Source organism: Ctenopharyngodon idella, chromosome 6 (assembly GCF_019924925.1).
Source record: "Ctenopharyngodon idella isolate HZGC_01 chromosome 6, HZGC01, whole genome shotgun sequence".
In the NCBI taxonomy this organism is placed as follows: Eukaryota; Metazoa; Chordata; class Actinopteri; order Cypriniformes; family Xenocyprididae; genus Ctenopharyngodon; species Ctenopharyngodon idella.
In genome coordinates, this window is record NC_067225.1 from 3,493,455 (window position 1) to 3,515,656 (window position 22,202).

Sequence of the window (22,202 nt, forward strand, 5' to 3'; positions counted from 1 at the left end):
TTTGAATTTCGGGGTCTTTGAATTCAGTCCTCTGTAGGTTGATAATTTTCATTTCCATCAAAAGATTGTGGCATCCTTTCATTCCAAACACATTACCCAGTCCATATCAGTATAGATATCCAGCATGATATTTTTCCCCATTGAGATCTGACGTGTATTCAAAGTGTTCCTTTCATTTTTTTGAGCAGTGTGTGTGTGTGTGTGTGTATATATATATATATATATAATATATATATATATATATATATATATATAATATATATATAATATACAAAATTACTCTTTTTCAAAAGTAATGTATTGTTGTCTTAAACTCTTCACTTTTACAAATCATTTTAAAACTGTCTGTTGAAATCCATTGCCCAGAAATACTGGTGATTACGTAAATATTTTAAAAAAGTGAAACGAAGTGGTTTGTAATAAGCCGTTTATACTTTCATGTGAGTGTGAAGCGAACCACTACAGATAACGCGTGAGCGCAGCAGGGCTCTGCAAATGTGTTTATACTTTTATGCTCTCTGAGTGTGGATCAGTTTAACAGGTCACTGAGAGTTCATTCAGAGAGCTCCCATATTACACTTCTCCACCGGGAGGCAAGACATTAAAAACACACACTTTGTTGCATTTCTGTATTCTCTTAAATGTCCCTTTTTTTAGAAGCCAATATGTGATTAGAATTTTAAGTGCACATAATCATGGTGCTTTCCTCAAATAATGGTGAACAGTTGATTATAATTACAACATGTCTGCATTTAGTACCTTTTGAAACCTGACAGAAAAAGAGTTTACTGTTTGAATTGTAAAACTTTTATTTTCCAATATCAGTACTATCAGTATCATACCAATTACAATGAAAAATCAGTAATTATGGCCAGTACCGATATGCTTAACGGTAATATTGTGCAACTTCAAATTTGAGTCATTATGAAGATATAAAAATAAATAAATAAAATATGTATACGTGCATACATAATTTTTTGGTTGCACTTTACAAAAAGATTCCATTTGTTTACATTAGTTATTTAATTAGTTACCATGAATTAACTATAAAAAATACTTGTAAAGCATTTATTAATTAAACTTAAACTTAACTTAATATTATTTATTAAACCTAATGTCAATTTCAACATTTACGATTATTGAAATTAAAAAGTGTATCTGTTAATATTAATTAAAGGATTAGTTCACTTTAAAATGAAAATTACCCCATGATTTACTCACCCTCAAGCCATCCTAGGTGTGTATGACTTTCTTCTTTCAGACGAACACAATCTGAGTTCTATTAATAATCACCCTGATGATCCTAAGCTTTATAATGGCAGTGCATGTAGACCACTTGTTTGAAACACAAACAAGTGCATCCATCCATCATAAACATACTCCACACAGCCCCGGGGGGTTAATAAAGGCCTTTTAACACGAAGCGATGCGTTTGTGTAAGAAAAATATCCATATTTAACATGTTATAAAGTAAAATATCTATCTTCTGCCAGACCACCTTCCATATTCAACTATTGAAATATTCAAAATGCTTACGCTACGTCCTACGCTTTTTTCGTAAGTTGAATACGGAAGGTGTAGGACGTAGCATAAGTGATTTGAATTGTGCAAGGTGTTACACTTTCTTTCTAAGTTGAATACGGAGGGTAGTCTGGCGGAAGCTAGTTATTTTACTCTATAACTTGTTAAATATGGATATTTTTCTTATACAAATGCATCGCTTCGCATCAGTTGGCCTTTATTAACCCCCTGGAGCTGTGTGGAGTACGTTTATGATGGATGGATGCACTTGTTTGAGTTTCAAACAGGTGGTTTCCGTTCACTGCCATTATAAAGCCTGGATGCTTCAGGATATTTATTAATCTAACTCAGAAAGAAGAAAATCATATACACCTAGGATGGCTTGAGGGTGAGTAAATCATGGGGTAATTTTCATTTTAAAGTGAACTTATCCTTTAATGGACCTGAGCTAACGTTAACAAAGATTAATAAATACTGTAACAAATGAATTGCTCATTGTTAGTTAATTAACTAACATTAATTAATGGAACCTTATTGTAAAGTGTTACCATTCCTTTTAAATGATCAGTCTCCATGAATCTGTTTTCTTTGTTTCTTGCTGTTGTTCTCTCTTAGCATTACTTCCATTTGAGCAGCGAGCTGCCCGATCATGACATCTACCTGTACAATAAACCTGGAGGCCAAGGAACAGGAGGAAAAGGTAAAGAGACTTATATTCTCCCAACCCAGCAAGAAAACATCTTCCACATCTCTTGTTTTTCTCAGGCTTGATTTGTATCTCACTGTGACTCATTTAGCACCTCCTAAATCTTGTTTCTGAGGTCCTGAATTATACAAAATTTATAATTCAGGACTGTTTACCTTCCGGAAATTTAGTGAGTTTTACTTCTTTCTTCCATCAGTGTTTGCTGGCACAGTTTCTCTCCATCTCGCTAGATTTGCTGACTGGTCAAGTGTTGTTTCGTTTCAGCCTTATTGAAAAGCGGAGCACATTTCTGTCTGTTTACACCTGTGCTGTGTGACTGAGCTCCTCCACCCAAACACACATTGGTTTTACAGTCTTATTTATGGTTTTAATTCATTTGTTTTTTATAACAAAGTCATTACCCCTGGATCTAATTGTACATTAATAGGTAGTTATTGGTCTTAGTATTAGTATAGGTAGATAGAAGCAGTGGTTGAAGTTAGTACATAATATTAAGGACTCAAATGTTCATGAAAACATTTTTTATGAATTCGTGAATGGTCAGTCTTCTATTAGAAGACCTTGTCATAATATAAAATATGGTTAATAGTTAGACAAAATCCACAGTTATAGCATAATTATGACTAAAAACAATTGTCTTATGCCATGTTTCTTTTACTGACGGGGCTTAAAGGAAAATGGGTGTATAACTTCTTTAAGTGGAAAGTTATGGTACAGTTTAAAATTTGGCCTTTAAAGATAACATTTTATTTTAAATATTATCTGAAATTTGCATCCGACCCCTTTAGGTTCTAAAATCAGGGTGTTTTAACACTCCTTTGGGGTGAATGTGGAGTTTATAAATATACTCAAGTACAAGTGGAAAGTTTGTGAGTACTTTTAACAGCTGCGGAGGGGAAGCTTCAGGTCTGTCTCATTAACTTGAAGGGTCTTTAACAAGCCTCTTAGGGTCCTAATATGACTTGATCCCAAACTGCAGAGAGATAATTGTCAGGTGGAGACAGTGGAAGTGGGAGCAGCTCCGGCCTGGAGCCACAGGGTTCCTCTTCCTTACTTTCCCTGCCACTAATGAACTGACAGTCCACCCAAATACCTGCCAGAGCTGCTCCTGAAGATCTCTTAATGCACCTGCTATTAAAAGGAACATTACTGGATGCTCTTCCACCATTACAGCTCATGCACTTCATCAGAATGTAAATAAAGGGCCTCGTGGCTCCTGGAATTGTCTCCTTGTGGGTTCATTGATGCAGGATGACAGTAATATCAGTTCCTGTGAGGTCGGAGCAGCTCCTATAGGGTTTTGAAAGGCAGCCAGTTGGCAGGACTTCAGTAAGATGTTCAGTATTATCAGCCTGACCAGTGCAGTGTGGGTATGAAATGAGTTTAAAATTTCCCACAAGCCATTACATGTCCTGCTATGACTCAAAACATACCCTAAGCAAGTACATTAATCAGTGTTAATTTAGCATTATTTATATTCTTTATTAATATTATTCATATTTTGAATTGAGTATTTTGTGAATTTTATTTTTATATATTTTATTATATTTATTATTATTATTATTATTATTATTATTATTATTATTATATTTTAGTAATTTATGTGCTTTTGTAATTTTTTTTTTTTTTTTTTTTAAATGTATATTTATTTAACTTTAAATTGTTTTGGTTTTAGTACTTTCATTTAATTTTCATTTTTGTTTAAGTTTAAATAGATTTATCATCTAATTTTTATATTTTATTTCAGCTTTATTTAAATTAAAGATAAATTTAAATTTTACCTCTAGTTTGCTGAAATTGTAGCTTGCCAAGCAACTCAGAATTTAAATTGTTAAATGACTGTGAAGTGTTTTTATTATTTATGTAAATCAGAATCTTTTACAAAAACAATTAGGATGCAGATTACAGTGACTGATTCAAACTTGAATTTAACCCTATTTATTATATCAGGGACTTTTGCGAGCAGCATTCATTGACGACTTGAATTGCTTAAATCTGTTTTTTGAACTGGTTCATTTAAATTAAACAGATTTGCTGACATTGTGCTTCTCAATGTAACTTCAAAGAGTTTAGTTCCATTTATTGCTGTAAGTGACAAAGAAATTGCACACTGCAACTTTAAGTTGGCAAAGTTACTCTTAAATCCCCAACACAGCTTATTGGTTGATCATTCATGTTGATTTGTCCCGTCTGTCATTCACCATTTCTGTCCTGTGGGTGTCTGTTGTGCCTCAGGTACAATGTCGGACCTTGTTCAGAATCTCTTCCCAACCTCTCAGTTTCAAGGTATAAGACCCTCCACCTACTTTACTCTTCTGCTGTGTATCCTGTGGCTGTCCCCACTGACTGTGTGTGGTACTGCATGGTCACATGATCACAGCTTAAAGGGGTAGTTCACCCAAAAATGAAAGTTCTGTCATCATTTACTCACCCTCATGTCTTTCTAACTCACTGTAGCTATGTTTCCATCCACCTATTTTTATGCGCATTTTGGGATATCACATAAAAAAAACGCTGGATGGAAACGGCAAGATGTGCATACGTTTTAAAAATTTGCATAAAAAACGTGTGCACTCAATTGAAGCAAATAAACTTTTTATCTGATAGAAAACATGCACCTAAACTACAATGGAAACACATTTACTAAAAAAAAAATTCCTTGTTGCGCATCAAAAAAGTCATGTGATGTTGCACGATGGGATGGCATAACTGGACTAACCAGTGGACCGATCTTATTGCACAGCATCTGAAATGTTGGTTTGATCATTCTGAAATGGCTGAGAAAAGTCTGTCGTCAAAGTGGCTCGGTATAATTATCTCCCAGAACTGTCTTACATGACTGCATTCCAAAAGAGCAGGCATCCGCCTCTGAAAGCAAGATAATCATGACAGCGTTTATTGTTTCTTCTGTGCGCTCTGAGGCGCAAGTAATTTATTATATATGAAAAAAGACCCACAGTGGCTTCTCCTGCTGCAGCAACTTCCATTTTTCTTAGTGATATTTTGCGGTAGTTTATCAGGAATTGACGATTTTGTTTTCTTCTAGATGGAACTGGTGCTTTATTCGCAAATGTTTGATATGATATTCCAATTTTACACACAAGTTAAATTTGCAACTTTGGATGGAAACATAGCTATTGTTTGTTCTGTGGAACACAGAAGGAGAAGTTTAACATAATCTCTGAGCTGCGCTTTTCCAAATATTGAAATTGAAAGGGGGCATGGACATTATAGCTTTAACCTGTTAGTGTTCCTCTGTACCACTCGTGGTACGCATACCATTCAAAAGAGACTTTAGGAATTCTAAATGATAAAAAGCATCATAGAAGTTGTCCAGTTGACCTGTGCACTATATTCCCAATCTTTTGAAGCCATTTCATAGTTTTATGTGAGGAACCGATGGAATTTTAATCGGCTATTTGCTGAAAATCTCATGTTCAGATTGAAAAATGGGAAACTGGATTACAGATTGTCTTGCACCGATATGCAGATGAATATGAGAGAAAATTAAATTGGGTGAACTGTTCCTTTAAGCTAGCTGCCCAATTACCAACTCAAAACACCTTGCTAACGCTAGGAAATGTTGAATGCTTTTGGAGCATATTAAAACTAATTTTTGCAGTCAGTCAGTGTGAAATTCACCAAGAAAAAGAGCATTGTGCAGACGGTCACCATGGACCACGATTGACATCTTACTGTAGAATTTGCAATATGTGCCTTTGTGTTTGCTTAGGAAGTACCAAACAACATTTAAGCTGCAGACTGTGTGAATTGGAGCTCATTTTTCATGTTTGTTGTTTCATGAAGCCACAAAGACAGTAGCTGTCAAACCGACAAGGCTGTTAACATTCACCCGCTGACTGACTCCATCACGTACACGTTCATTTTCAAAAACTGATATAAATGTAGCTGAAATCTGAAGGGGAAAACATTAGTGGGCCACTAGCTTCAGTGCTTTCATGTGTTTGACAGTTTTGTTGTAGAGATGAGCTTTTCCTGAAGCAGATTCTGCTCACACTTGCGTGAGATGCATGTTGCACTGACCCTTTGCTTTGATTTTATGATTTATATTATTAAACACCGAATAGTGCTAAGGCGTTTCGCCAGCTTTTTATAATCAAATTATGCTGTTTCCAGAAAATAAACTAAAATTGATTGTTAGTTTTAATATTTATTACGAGTTGTATTATTTAAGTTTATGAATAGCATAGTAGTGTAACACAGCAGTGATATACACTGCCCGGCCAAAAAAAAAAGTCGCTGTTTGGATTTTAATGGGCAAATACTTAAGAGTCTATGGATGGATCATTATTACGGTGTCAAGATTCATCAGGCTCAAATTGTGAAAGAATGGTTCAGAGAGCATGAAGAATCATTTTCATACATAAATTGGCACCTCTGAGTCCTGAACTTAATTTCATTAAAAGTCTTTGGGATGTGCTGGATGAGACTTTACAGAGTGCTCACCTCTTGCATTGTCAATACAAGATTTTGACCAAAAATTGATGCACCTCTTGATGGAAATAAATGTTATGATGTTATTTCCATCAAGAGTTGCATAAATTTTTAGTCAAGATCTTGTATTCACAATGCAAGAGGTGAGCACTCTGTAAAGTCTCCTCCAGCACATCCCAAAAACTTACACTGAGGTTAAGATCAGGACTCAGAGGAGCCAATTCATGTGTGAAAATAATTCTTCATGCTCTCTGAACCATTCTTTCACAATTTTAACCCTGATGAATCTTGACATTGTCATTCTGGAATATGGTCATGATGTGTCATCCTACATGGTTGTTTAAGAAATGAAAAGCTACACACCCCAGGGCTCACAATTTCAAACTCCCTGATAGCCCTTCGGGCGGGCACTTTTGAGATTTTGGTAGCCCGAAAAGAATTTAACTAGCCAGAATAAAAAAGACTTTTATGTAGAAATTTGGAGTCGAAATAACAAACAATCAAAAACAAAAACACAAACAAAAACATTTATTTGGTAAAAATACAGTAAAAAAAGAAAAAGAAAAAAAAAAAGTAATATTGTGAAACATAATTGCTATTTAAAATAACTGTTTTCTATTTAAATATATTTAAAATGTAATTTATTTCCTCCTTATATCCTCCAGAAATCATTCTAATATGCTGTTTTGCTGCTCAAGAAACATTTAGAATTCTTTGATAAATAGAAAGTTTAAAAAACAAAACAAAAAAAAAACAACAGCGTTTATTTGAAAAAGTAATCTTTTGTAACATTATAAATGTCTTTTCTGCCACTTTTAATCAATTTAATGCATCCCTGCTGTATAGAAGTATTAATGTCTTCCAACAAAAATCATACTGACCCCAAACTTTTGAACATTAGAATAACTTTTAATGTTAAAATGTATTTTTAGTATGTAGAATTTAACATAGAAACTAGTTAAGAAATGTTAGTTCATGTTCTGTTTAACTAATGTTAACAAATACAGCCTTAATGTAAAATGCTACTGTATAATCTTATGTGATGAATCACACAGAGACTTGTTTGATTTCATCTTAATTTTAAGGTATCTCTCAAAACAACCCATTTTTACTGTAAACTTGCTTGTAATGTTACATTTATTCTTTTTCATTGTATATGATAATTTATTTTCTGTAATGCAACTTTATTTTTACTGCTACTGACCAGCGTCATTATAAATCAGAAAGTGACTTCCATGATGCACTGTCTGTCTGTCTGACTGAAGCCTCAGAGTCTAGCAGAGACTGAAGGGCTCTTCTCTATGTCTTCATGTAGTCTCACTGGAGCGCAGGGGTCACGCCACACTACATCACACCTCATCAAGTGCTCTTAAAAGATCACAGCAAACGGAGTTCTTAGATGAGAGGGCAAAGACATGATTCTGAGAAGCTGCTCATTGATTGGCACTGCTCTGAAAGCAACACGTACTTGCGTTGCATTATGAATCACATTCTGACGTATTTCAAAAAAGCAATGGTGCATGAAATTGAGCTTGCTTAGATGGAAGCATTTATGCTTGCGTACTTGTGTAAAGAGTGCTTCAGAACAAATACATACTTTCATGTATCCAGGCCACACTTATGCAGAATGCATGCACACTGCATGTGAGAGCACAGCGGTGATTTCACCTTGCTTATTTATCTCAGGTGATTGTGTGTGCGCCGCATTAGTATCTGATATCTGGCACACACACACTTACACATCGATCATCCCTCAAACCGCTAACGGCATACGCTAATACAAGCAGCTGGATAAATCCCCCTCGCGCTCCAGTGTTTGCTGCTAATGCCTTTTAATGCGACCGCCGCTCTGTTTGCGAGGCTTTTTTATAGCCACAACCACTGGAGCGAAGGCGCCATCGATCTCTGAGAATCTAATGATGGAAATCTCTCTCTTTCTGCGCTTATCAGAGCCACGGCTTCGCGAGGCCGCCTGGCTTCACGCTGTAAACAGCACAACCGAGTCAATACAACAGCATAAAAACCCATTTAAAGGATTTATGAGAGTTCGTACTCAAGTAGAGGCATTGTTTTCTGAAATATTGTTGTGTTTATATAATTTAAGGGTACACATATATTGGTGTTTCTTCAACTATGGGCACTTTCAGCCTTGTGGACTTTTAGAAAATAAACTCACTTAAAACTTTATACACTTGTAAGCCACAATGACGAATTGTTAGTAATTTTGTTATAAGCTTTTGCCATTTTTATTAGCTTTTGTTTTCTTAATTATTAACTATTTCTACTTTAATTTATTTTTATTTCTATTTTAGTCATTTTAGCACTTCAACTTAAATGTATTTTTTTCAGTTAGGCAACATGTCTTATTTTCGTTTAAGTTTTTCATGTAATATTTATATCAAATTTTTTTTCAGCATTTTCAATTACCAAAACTATTTTAATAGTATTAATTTCAGTTAACAAAAACAACATTGTTTTGTTGCATTGCCAATAACTCATTGCTTTTTTCACCCAAAATCCCCTGTTCTCGGTGAAAACATCCTGAACTTGTTTATTTAATTTGCATATTAACAATGCCCAACAGTGTATATACATAAATTACAGGTGAAATCTGTCTTTTTTTTTTTTTTTTTTTTTTTCCCCACAAGTCTATGACCATTTCCACCACATCTCAAATGATGTATTGTTATTTCTAGTGTTTTGTGGTGGAAATGACAGTTGTGGAAACTGTTTTAAGCATTTTTAGGATAAAATGTCTGACTAGCCGACCAACTAATTTCATAGCTAGCATTAAATGGATCCAAAATAAAGTATTAAATAGGGATGCACCGGTGTATCGGCTGATAATAGTAATTATTTCATTATCAGCCTTCAGTCAGATCAGTATCGATTTATATCCTGTCAATCAAAAGGGGGTGGAAAAATGTGTCAGACTGCAACTCATACTGTGTGTGAAGAAAATGTGTGTTGTGTTGAATTTAGAGTTAATGCAACAATAACGGATTAACAGTTGAAAAATAGCGATGTTAAGGCAGGCTCCATTTGACTCTATAAATCAGCCGTAGTTTAAGCCAGGGTTGCCAGGTCTGTGCTTTTTCCCTACGCCAAACATTATACAGTTGTGATCAGAATTATTGGTACCCTTGGTAAATATGATCAAAGATGACTATAAAAATAAATCTGCATTATTTATCCTTTTGATCTTTAATTTATAAAATTAGCAAAAATCTAACCTTTCATTGAAGGAAAAGAATTGAAAGTGAGGGGAAAATCACATTATGAAATAAATGTTTTTCTCTAAAACACGTTGGCCACAATTATTGGCACCCCTAGAATTTTTTATGAGTAAAATATCTCTGAAGTATATTCCCATTCATATTTACATTTTTTTTTTTTTTTTTTTTTTAAGCACACCAGGGTGTTCATGAACATGAAATTGTCCAGCCATGACTTCCTGTTCCACAGGAGTATAAACATGCGGAAACACAAAGGCCAAATTCCCTTAATCATTCATCACAGTAAAACCAAAGAATATAGTTCTGATGTGCAGCAAAAGATTGTTGAGCTTCACAAAGTAGCTAAAGCATTGAAAATCCCCGTTTCTACGATCAGGGCAATAATTAAGAAGTTCCAATCAACTAAAGATGTTACAAATCTGCCTGGAAGAAGATGTGTGTCTATAGTGTCCTAATGCACGGTGAGGAGGAGTTTGAGTGGCCAAAGACTCTCCAAGGATCACAGCTGGAGAATTGCAGAGATTAGTTGAGTCTTGAGTCTCAGAAAGTCTAAAAAAAATGATCAAATAGCACCTACATCCCCACAAGCTGTTCTGGAGGGTTTCAAGAAAAATCCTCTGCTCTCATCCAGAAACAATCTCCAGCATATTCAGTTGTCAGACAAGACTGGAACTTCAAACGGGACCGGCTTCTATGGTCAGATGAAACCAAAAAAAGAGCTTTTTGGCAGCAAACCCACCAGATGGGTTTGGTGCACACATGGATAAAAAGTACCCCATGCCTATTTTTCTGCTGGAGGTCCTGGACATCTTGTTCAGATACATGGTATCATGGATTCTATCAAATACCAACAGATAAAAAATCAAACCCTGACCGCTTCTGATAGAAATCCAATAATGGGCTGTGGTTGGATCTTCCATCAGCACAATGATCCAAAACAAACATCAAAACCAACACAAAAATGTGTCACTGAGCACAAAATGAAGCTTCTGCCAGTGGCCATCCCAGTCCCCTGACCTGAACCCTAAAGAAAATGAGTGGAGTGAACTGAAGAGCAGAAGCACCAACATGGAGCTGGGAATTTGAAGGATCTGTAGAGATTCTGCATGAAGGAATGGTCTCTGATCTCTTGTCAGAAGTTCTCCAAACTCATCAGGCATTATAGAAGAAGACTTAGAGCTGTTATCTTGGCAAAAGGAGGTTGCAAAAAGTATTGAATATAAGGGTGCCAATAATTGTGGCCAATGTGTTTTGGAGAAAAACATTTATTTCATAATGTGATTCCCTCCCCCCCCACTTTCAATTCTTTTCCTTCAATGAAAGGTTAGAGTTTTGCTAATTTTATTAATTAAAGATCAAAAGGATAAACAAGGCAGATTTATTTTTACAGTCATCTTTGATCATATTTATCAAGGGTGCCAATAATTCTGACCACAACTGTATGTAGTGTGCCTCTCCAATAATCTGAAAAATCGGCTATCGGTATTGGCTGAGAAATTTAGTACCAGAGCATCTCTACAATTAAATAACATTTTAACACTTTTTGCATAGTTAGACTAAATTACAGCTTGAATGGAAATTACACCCAATAAAAACATTCTGTTGATATTTACCTTGAGTTTTTTTTCTCTTCTTTTCCCCCCAGATATACAACTTTTGGTCTGCACATGAAGGGTATTTGAAAAAGAAGCAAAAGAAATGATGAGGATATGTTAAAAAGTTTAAAGATGATTTAATGTGACATTCACATAACAAAAATCATAAAAAATCTGTTACTTTTAATAAAAGTCCCCTTGAGCCCCTTGAGCACAGAAAGTGGCTTTGTTTGAAGAGACACAAACATACAGCATGCGTCTCTATAGCAAACCCCCGTTTGTCTTTCAGCACTAGTTCAATTTATTGCTTTCATTTGAGTTTGCATCATTTTTTGCATCATTCATGATGTTCTCTTCAGCTCCCTGTCAAGCTCATTTAGTTCTCGCCTCCATCACTTTCTCCTCTTACCCTATTCATGTGCTGCGCTCCCCAGGTATTGCCTGCATCGTGCTGTCATTCGTCGACTCTAAAGGCTGCGCGCTGCAAGTTCCCGCTCAGGACGGCAGCGGTCCAGCGCTCAGAGCTGACGTTTCCACCATCTCCCTCCAGCCAGACCAGTTTGAGGCCTTGACGACGGTTGTTAAGGTGGACTCTCTCAGCCAGAGCTCAGGTTGGGAAGCTTTTGCAAACAAACAGTAATTCATGTGCACTCATAATCTTTAACCAAAATAACTTCCCCTCAATGCAATGACATCTCTTCTCTTCTCTGATGACAAGGATGAGGCAACCTGTCACTTACATGAGATCCACCAATAGCAAACCACAACAATCCAATCAGTTTCCTATGGACAAAATCAAGCCCCGCCCTACGTTTTTTTCTATTCCCTCAGATATACATCACAATAGGAAAGAAAAGACTACCGCAACTTCCATTTCATGCCGACTTTAAATGCATGTGTCATGATGTATGTGTGTGACCCCTGTGCGCAGGTGCAGCTATGCGTGTGCGCTTTGACGTGTGGGAACAGGGTAATGTTAGCCCGCTGCAGCTGACAGACAGGCTGAGGGCAGCCCTACGCCATGCCCTCTGCGACGTCATCATGGAGATGCGCGTGCTGCCCAACCCGTTATGTCTGGACACATTCTGTCTGCCTGCTTCCACCCAACGGGATGAAAGCACAGGTGAGGAGCTGATGCCCATGTGATATGCTGTATGGACTACTTTTATTGCGCTTTTTTTGTCATTTTGGAGATTTGACAGGTTCTGGTCACTGTATAACTTTTTTTTTTTTTTTTTGGATATTTTATCAAACTGCCAGTGGAACAAGACAAAATACACTAATATTAAATATCATACCGGACTTTTATCATGTGAAACATGATAAAAATCTTTGGTCACACTTTAGATTAGGGTCCAATTCTCACTATTAACTAACTATTAACTATTACTTTTGCCTCAATAAACTCCTAATTACCTCTTATTAATAGTTAGTAAGGGTAGTTGTTAAGTTTAGGTATTGGTAGGATTAACGGGTTGTAGAATATAGTCACGCAGAATAAGGCATTAATATGTGCTTTATAAGTACTAATAAACGGCCAATATCCTAGTAATATGCATGCTAATAAGCATGTTAATTGTGAAAACTGGGTCCTAAACTGAAGTGTTACCAAATCTTTTTATCTAAAGGCATCTTTATTGCTATATTTGAAATATATTTTGTAGGCAAATCATACTTAGAATAAATGTATATATATTTTTAAAATAAAAAAATCTACAATTTTTATTTTAATGGAAATTAAAATCATTTAAGTACCCATGTTTGTCAATATTGTTTATAAGCATCCCTGGATGCACCTCATGAAGTTGGTTGATGAATGTCTAGAGTTGGAATCTAGAAACTCAAATTTTTTTTTGTTGGTTTTTTTTTTGTGTCACATGTGTTGCTCAATACATACAATGTTATTCAAATGTTTGTTAGTAAGATTTTTTTTTAAAGAAATTAATACTTCTATTCAGCTAGGATGCATTCAACTGATCAAAAGTGACAGTAAAGACATAATGTTACAAAAGATTTAAATAAATGCTGCTCTTTTGAACTTTCTAAGAATCCTGAAAAAAAGGCTCAGCGTTTCCACAAAAATATGAAGCTGTTTTCAAGGGATAATAATCAGAAATGTTTCAAATCAGCGTATTAGAATGATTTCTGAAGGATAATGTGACACTGAAGACTCGAGTAATGATGCTGAAAATTCAGCTTTGATCACAGAAATACATTACATTTTAGAAAACAATTATTGCCTTCCCGCCTTGGTGAGCAGAAGAGACTTTATTCAAAAACATAAAAAAAAAAATCTTACTGACCCCAAAGTTTTGAATGGTAGTGTATATTGGTGTATTTTGCTCTTGTTTTGCTGATCTTTAGTGTTTTGTCACTGTAGTTCCCTTGAGTCTTCTGCAGTGTGACAGTAAAGAGGTGAAGGAGAGTCATCGGCGGCCCAGTGGAGCCCATGGGCTCAGAAGCAGCCCCTCTCCCATCACCCTGATTTCTGCCCCCAGTTCCACCCCGACCACAGGAACCAGCACACCTGAGTCCACCACGCCCACGGGCAAAACAACCCGCCGCAGCTTCTGGGAAATGTTGGTGCGTGTGCTCACTCAGCATGTGCTGTCTTCATTAACAGCAAATTGCTCTCATTAATTACGACTGTCAACCCCTCCAAAATTGCATTGATGGTCAGCATGATGCTCAGTGAAGCATAAATGCTGGAGAAATGATTGGACTGGTGCCAGTTATCTGTCTTATGATGTGTGTGTGTGTTTGGTAGAGTAAACCAGAAACTTCTGAACTTGGCAGTCCAAAGACAACGGATGACATTATACCAGAGCGTGCCGAGGACAGCCGCATGGGCAGACGGAGACACAAGACGGAGAGTGTCAAACAGCAGTGGAACCATGAGAAAGCCATGGCAGTCGAACAAGAGCAGGCCCAGAGGTGCAAAAACACATTTTGTTTCCTGTCTGCACAAGCTTTTCCATTATAAAATGAACATGTTCAGGATGGTAAGACAAAAAACTGATCCACTGTGTCATTAACTAAAACTTTTAAGAAATTTTGTTAACACTTTAGTATAGGGAACACACATTCACTATTAACTACGACTTTTCCCTCAATAAACTCCTAATTTACTGCTTATTAATAGTTAGTAAGGTAGTTGTTAAGTTTAGGTACTGGGTAGGATTAAGAATGTAGAATAAGGTCATGTAGAATAAGGCATTAATATTTGCTTAATAAGTGCTAATTAACAGCCAATATTCTAGTAATATGCAAGCTAATAAGCTAAAAAACTAGTTAAAAGACCCTAAAATAAAGTGTTGCCAAAATTTTTCATTAATTGAAATAAAGCTGAAATAAATATTAGATGTAACACTTCAATGTAAAATGAAAATTAGAAATGTTGCTGTTACTGTTAAGTACTAAAATTACTAAAACCTAAAACTGAAATAAAAAATCAATTAAAGCTAAGTAGAAATATTTAATAAAGGACAAACAACGAATAGAAATTCTAAAAGCACTTAAAAATGACTAAAAGTTAAACTAAAATTAAAAAGAAAATATTACTAAATACTACTAGATTGATGCAGTTTTATTTGTGTAGTTTATTTCAAACTGTTCACTGAAACACACCTTCATTGTGCCAAATACCCAAATTTTTATTAATGTGCAAAATCAGAATAATCAGATTTCCAAAATGTTTTTTGGCCAGTTCTTCCTGGCAGTCTCAGAGATGCCAATTTGGATGCAATTGCACACTGAGATATGGGTATCCATGTGTTCACACTGTCTGGTGGCCATTTTGAAAGCTGTCTGAAAACTTTCACCAAAAGAGGAGCCCCTTAAATGTGCATTTTTAAGGTGGTTAAGCCTTTTTTTGGGGGTAGTTATAACTACTTGCTACAAAATTAAGAGATTAATGTTTAGACTTTTGCATATTATAACCTGGAACCTGCATGTGGAAAATAATTACAGTTAGATCCAAAAGATAGTTTTAGCAACATAGCGCAGATGCTACAGAACATAGTTAGCTTACTAGCTGTATAAGATTGTTTGCTACACTAATATATTACTTTACAGGCCTTACTGGCTTGTACTTTTAAATCCATAATATTACAAATTTACAGTTTATTGATGGTCTGTGGTTTTACAATGCTGCAATTTTTAAAGACTTCATATTATTGTTAGGTGAGCTTAAGGGTGCACTACTATGAAAATCACACAGCTTCAGTGTGACATCAATAAGAAAAAGTATAATTTCATAGAAATTGTCAATAATAGTTGTTCATATTTAAATATGTATAAACTTAATACATGATCTAGATTATTTATTTTGCAAAATCTGGACCTTTAAATTTAATGGAATATTTATTAATTAAAAATTGTTGCTGCTCCAATTAAGCTCAGTGTGCTCCCTTTAAACTCATCCACTTTAAACGTCTATGTAAATACTTCATAAGCAGACTTTAAATATTAACTGATGGTTGTCACTTTAAGTTAATCTTTATAAAATTATTAACTTATTTTCACAGCCTTAAAGGGTTAGTTCACCCAAAAATAAAAATTACCCCATGATTTACTCACCATCAAGCTATTCTAGGTGTATATGACTATCTTCTTTCAGACAAATACAATCGGAGTTATATTAAATAATGTCCTGGCTCTTCCAAGCTTTATAATGACAATAAATAGAGGATGAGATTTTGAAGCCCAAAAAAGTGCAACCATCCATAATAAAAGATATCCACACGGCTCCGGGGGTTAATAAAGGCCTTCTAAAGCGAAGCGATGCATTTCTGTAAAATAAATGTCCTTATTTAAAACTTTAAAAACTAAAATAACTAGCTTCCGACAAACGCCCGTGCACATCGATTTATGGTGAAAGAGTGAACTCTGACTTGACGCAAGATGTAATGCAGAACGCGGAAGCGCAGAGGATACAGCAAAACAAAACACCGGTCATGAATTAGAATATATAACTGATCAAATTGAATGGCTTGTTGCTTGATTTTGGTGTTCTGTTTTTTTTTTTGTTTTTTTTTGTAATCGATTCTGTACTTTCAAATAAAACATTTTTCAATTCTTTAAAAAGCTTGTTTAAAATAAACAAGAATTTTTAATAAAACATGTTGTGAGCTTAATGGCAATAGGGGTGTGCTTAAAGGGTACAAAAATGTACCCATTAAGCACAGCCAGAATTTTTGCATTTAATGATGTACATCTTAATTGAAATGGTTTTGTCATTTAAAATAAAATTAAATATTATTGTGTGAGAGATTCATATTTTATTTTAACATAACTTCTTGTACTAAAACCAATATCTTGTGCACTAAAAATGTCTCAATGTAGATTTTGGTGAGCTTAATAGGTACGTTTACCCTAAATTACCACTCATCCTTTGTGTTTGACAGAATACAATAAATAATTTGGTTGTGGGTGGAGGGAGAATACTGACATTTCTGATTCAGCTGCCAATAAATTGTGAGACGTAAATGCTGAAATTACCTGAAACAAAAACAATTATCATCCACATAGGCCTATATAACTGTGTCTGGATGTGTTTGTGTTGTAGGAGACATGCAGTCCAGCTGGAGGAAGGTGATACAGGCACTCTTCAAACCGTCTACCAGACCACGTACCTGCCCTGGGTCACCTTCATGAACAAACTGGGTGAGTTCCCACATCCGTATACTACTTTTCTATTTATGACTGTACAAATTTACAATGATGTAATAAACTTGGCCACTTGGCCACATGAAGGGGCACTTTTGACTAACTGAAACTTAAATGAGATTTCATCAAACTGTGTTTTCATATATATATATATATATATATATATAATCTTGTTTATCTTGTATATCTTCTCAAGACAAAAAATTCAGTTTGCTTTTCACCAAACCCTATCATATACCCCCAGAACACTTGAAATATATGACACGTGTCACGTGGGATCATAATGTGGTACTTTAGCATCTTTTTTTAAAGCTTGATGCTGTTCGCTATTTACTACCATTATATGGAAGAGGGCGAGTTTTTCTTCATATCATCCTAGCAGACAGAAAAGTCCCCTGATTAAAGAATCACTGAATTATTTTCTCTTGTTCTCTTGCAGGCTGTCCATCCATCCAGCATTGTTCAACTGAAGTCTCACATCATTTCCTCCTGCCTTCCATCCTCACAGAGATTGTCAATCTGGTCAGCTCACTGGCCAGTGACACCACGGTCAAAGTGTTCGAAAGAACCAGGTGTGTTCCTGAACCATGTCAAAGCATTCAACAGAACGGTCCAGATATGTTTGAAAAGATGTGATTAGTTGCTTCTGCATTTGGTGCTTAGCTGTGCAATGTACCATCAGATGCTTCTGTCGATTCAGTTTATGCTTAAACCGATGAGCTGTTTCCTGTGTGTGTCACCAGCTGTCCTCAGGGAGATATATATGTCCCCCTGTCAATCATCCAGCACATCAGCCAACCGCCTGCTGCCACCAGGAGCTTCATTCTCATTGGTCGCAACTTCAGCCAATGGCATTGCAGTACAGAGCAAGGTACCTCCTATGTTCAGTCAGCAATTATCATGTCATCTTAGATTACACACACTTCCAAGATTATTTAACAGGTTGAACTTAAATTGGAGGAAGCTGTCCAAGGAGCACATTGCAGTTTGTTTTATATTTTCATGAATAAGCTTATTATAAACACAGTTATAATACATTTCATAAAGCAACATTAACAAGTAAGTGTCAATATAACAAATAATGCATTTGGAAATAATGCATTATAATCTCTAAAAAGTGATGTGTATGATGTAATGATGTAATTTAACTGTGTTTGCACTTATTCGTAAGAACATATAAATGATTACAAGGTGAATTATAAGGCATTGGGAATGCATTATAATGCATAAAATCAACCTTTGCAGTGCATTATACATTCAGTTGAATCTCATGAAAATTATCATCTAATCAGGTCATATTTCTTCCCAAAATTAAATGGAAAAAAATAATCAAGAAATAATTGCTATAAAGAAAAAGAAACCTATATTATTATATGTGACAGAGAAATACAAAAATAAGTATATAATTAAGTAAATAAATAGTTTAAGAATTAAAAGAGAAAATAAATATTAATGTTTAATATAAACTTATACAGTATAATTGCAGTATTACTTAAATTAATGAATAACTGTGTAATTTAAAAAATAAATACTACAAATAGTAGTAATATTTAGTCCTGAAATTATTTATATTTATAAATATTCTTGAAAATCTACTTTTCTAATGAGAATGCTGAGTACTTTGCATGAAATATTGCCACAATGTAAAAAAGAAAAGTTTTAACCACCCTAAAATAGGCTTCATTGTCTTTGAGCAAGATTTCTTGCTTTTTTTTCTTTTGATTTTCGGGTAATATATGACCGAGACATTTCTCTGTGACATTCAGGCTTCATGATACTGAAACTTTTAAGATCAGACTCCATTAATTTGCCTGAAGTTTAACTGGCTCTAAGCAGTGTAAGGTCATTACTGAATTCTGTGGTCAACAGTTCATCTGGCTTCTAACTGCTCTCTCTGTGTTACCATTAAACCCTGTAACCAAAGCTGAAGTTTCTGAAGTGATTAACTTCACTTGTTCTTTATAGCCTAACCACTTTCTCACCATGAGCTCAGATGCATCACATTCTCTTCTACCAAAATCTCTTACTGCATTGCTTTGCTTTGTGTTTTTATTTTGTGTTAAACTGATCTTGCAAATGAATATTTTATTCTTTTTTTTTTTTTTTTTTTTTTTTTGCTGAGTGTATTCATCTCTTTTAGCCTATGAGTGTTTAATGAATGATTACTATTTGTCTTGCTATTCTGTTTTCATAGATTCTTTCGCTTATATTGTCTATTGCAGAGCTGTGTGTGTGTGTGTGTGTGTGTGTGTGTGTGTGTGAATGCTGCATTAATATAGAGTTGTCTTGTTTTGCAAAGCTGTGTGTGCTCATCTCTGTTTGCCCACAGAAGACAGTTCAGATGAAGAGAACAGTCCAGTACTAAATAGGTGCACACGTAAGTTTATAAAGTGGCCCTAGTGGCCCTCACTGTTGCAACAGTGGCAGGGGGCCTTCCTCCAAATCATTCCATTACACCACGGACACACTCTAACAGGGGCTGGATATTTGAGTGATTCTTCAATTAGGAATTTTCTGTCTATTTTCTGTAATTTTCTGTATTTTCAAAGAATTACCATACTTCCCATAATAATGAATTTATGGAAATTCTGTGAAATCAGAGAAATCCGATTCAACATAAAAACATTTATTTTTAACCAAAACCGTAAATTAATGATTTGTTTGTTTAAAAGAATCATAATACATTTAAAGAATTATAATAAATTTAAGAAAAATTGATCAGTAAAATTGTACCTTTTATCTCTCTCTGTCTGATTGATCAATCTAGAATTATTGTCCTAAATACTGGTGCCATTACAATCACACTTAATGCCAAAATCAACTTTGCATTTGAACAGATCCTAATGTTTTGAAAAAAATTACGTATATTTAAAGAATTTCCATTTCTCAAGCTTTCAAGTAGTCAGAAGTGCCCCTAGTTTGAAGGTTCACTCATGTATGCATGTATGCAAAATCATTTTTAGCCCTGCTTGTACTGTACCATTGAAACCTGAAGGTGTTTAACTTAGATGAGTATGTGGTCTGATGTTGGTTTTAAAATATATTAGATAGTAATTAAGGAGGGAATGTCATAAAATCTTCAGTTTGTTACTGAGGATCTTTATTGGATCTTTATTTCTTACTCTGTCTATTATCTATGCAAATTTCTTTACCCAAATTACACCACCTCACATAATTCTGTCTTTTATTAAAGCTCATAAGGGTCTGCAGCGATTCGAGTCTTTGGAGCACAGTGATTGGCTGAGCCCGGGACAGGCTGTGAGGGGCGTGGCTCCACGCCAGCGCTTCCTTTACATACACATTGTCAATAAGAAGGTCAGTTGGGTTGAATATAACCAGCCATGACATGTGTAAGCAACACAAAATAACATCTCTCTTGCATAAATGTTTTTTGTCTTGACGAGTTGTGACAAGCAACAGGACTTTTGCTGCCCACAGTGAAATATCATACTACTCCACATAGCTGCATATCAGCCATTGAATATGTTATAATCAACTGTGATTGTGTTACATCATGCAGCATTTTTTCGTTTTCAGTGTGGACAGACTTTAGTTTGCAAGGTTAGGTGGATTTCATATTATATCTCTATGTGTTTGTGTTTACAGGTGACTCTGTATGCGTATAACTGGTCGGTGGATCTGGGTGGTTCGCTGAATCAAGGCCTGGTCAGACTGGTGCACTGGCAGAACGCCCGCGCACATGTGGTCAACTGCCTCCTGAGTCAGAAAATGGGTCTCTTCCATCATTACTGCTTCTCTGATACACCTACACATGAGGATCTGAAACAGGTCAGTATGCAAACTCTGGCTGTGTTCTCAATGCAATACTAGCATGCTAACGATTCATTACAAACAGTATATGAAACAAACATTTCAAATGGTAATTTGCTGTGTTGTTGTCACACAATCTCATTATGCATGTTTATTTCAGCCAGTGACATCCAATTATCTGATCTTGGAAATAAACATGGTTATTTTGTGTTTTAATCATATTAAAAAAAAAAAAAAAAAAAAAATCAAACGTCAGTAAACGGATGTTCACAGTTCATGACTGATATCTTGATTCATTAGTTACAGTATCATTCAAAAGTTTGGAGTAATAATTTTTTATTGTTTTTGAAAGAAGTCTCTTCTGATCACCAAAGCTGCATTTATTTGATCAAAAATACAGTAAAAACAGAAATATTGTGAAATATTATTACAATTTAAAATAACTGTTTTCTATATGAATATATTTTAAAATGTAATTTATTCCTGTGATTCAAAGCTGAATTTTTACCATCATTACTCCAGTCTTCAGTGTCACATGATCCTTCAGAAATCATTCTAATAATCTAATTTTGCTGCTCAAGAAACATTCCTGATTATTATCAGTGTTGAAAACAGTTGTTTATTCAGGATTCTTTGATGAATAGAAAGTTCAAAATAACCATATTTATTTTAAATGGAAATATTTTGTAACATTATAAACATTTTTTTTTTGTCACTTTTGATCAATTAAATGCATCCTTGCTGAATAAAACTATTCGTTTCTTTAAAAAAAAGAGAAAATCTTGCTGACTCTGAACTTTTGAACGGTAGTGTACATACTGCTTACTACCTTCATCAAACATACTAGATAGTATGCCATTTTCAACATACCCACTCTCTGTAAGCTGTCACGGATTGCTGGACATTGGTTAGGATGAGCTTTTAGGACTATGTTTTCGCACAGAATAACACTAGTGAGTTGGTTTAAGCAGCTCATCAGTTTCCGGCGGTCCCCGCGGCGGTCTGACATATCGCACTCAGTGACGGACAGCTGTCATGGCCTCAGGGCAGGACGGTAATCACTCGGTAGCACACCTGTTAACACGAAACACCTGGAAACGATCCAGACCGCTGGTCCTGCTGAAATTAGACATCACTGCACTGCCAAAACAGTTTATTCCTTTCCAGAGTGCTCGTTTGAACAGACCGAATTGAATCACGCTGTGTTTTAGATGTTCACAGTTAATGCAGCAGAACATGTTTGTTTGTTAA

The 22,202-nt window shown here is 35.3% G+C and overlaps 1 protein-coding gene across 14 annotated transcripts in view; it reads left to right on the plus strand.

Annotated features, from left to right (window-relative positions):
- Window positions 1–22,202, plus strand: part of LOC127514061 (KICSTOR complex protein SZT2-like) — a 105,788-nt gene that overhangs the window by 55,215 nt on the left and 28,371 nt on the right. For 8 of the 14 annotated variants that reach the window (XM_051896420.1, XM_051896429.1, XM_051896422.1 and 5 more), the window contains 12 exons: window positions 2,137–2,221; window positions 4,463–4,513; window positions 11,948–12,124; window positions 12,445–12,636; window positions 13,894–14,096; window positions 14,281–14,447; window positions 17,080–17,177; window positions 17,620–17,752; window positions 17,924–18,051; window positions 19,510–19,557; window positions 20,374–20,495; window positions 20,787–20,969. In XM_051896420.1, the coding sequence (XP_051752380.1) occupies window positions 2,137–2,221; window positions 4,463–4,513; window positions 11,948–12,124; window positions 12,445–12,636; window positions 13,894–14,096; window positions 14,281–14,447; window positions 17,080–17,177; window positions 17,620–17,752; window positions 17,924–18,051; window positions 19,510–19,557; window positions 20,374–20,495; window positions 20,787–20,969 (1,587 nt within the window). The remainder of the gene's footprint in view (window positions 1–2,136; window positions 2,222–4,462; window positions 4,514–11,947; window positions 12,125–12,444; window positions 12,637–13,893; window positions 14,097–14,280; window positions 14,448–17,079; window positions 17,178–17,619; window positions 17,753–17,923; window positions 18,052–19,509; window positions 19,558–20,373; window positions 20,496–20,786; window positions 20,970–22,202) is intronic. The other 6 variants (XM_051896426.1, XM_051896431.1, XM_051896434.1 and 3 more) reach the window with 2 other exon arrangements.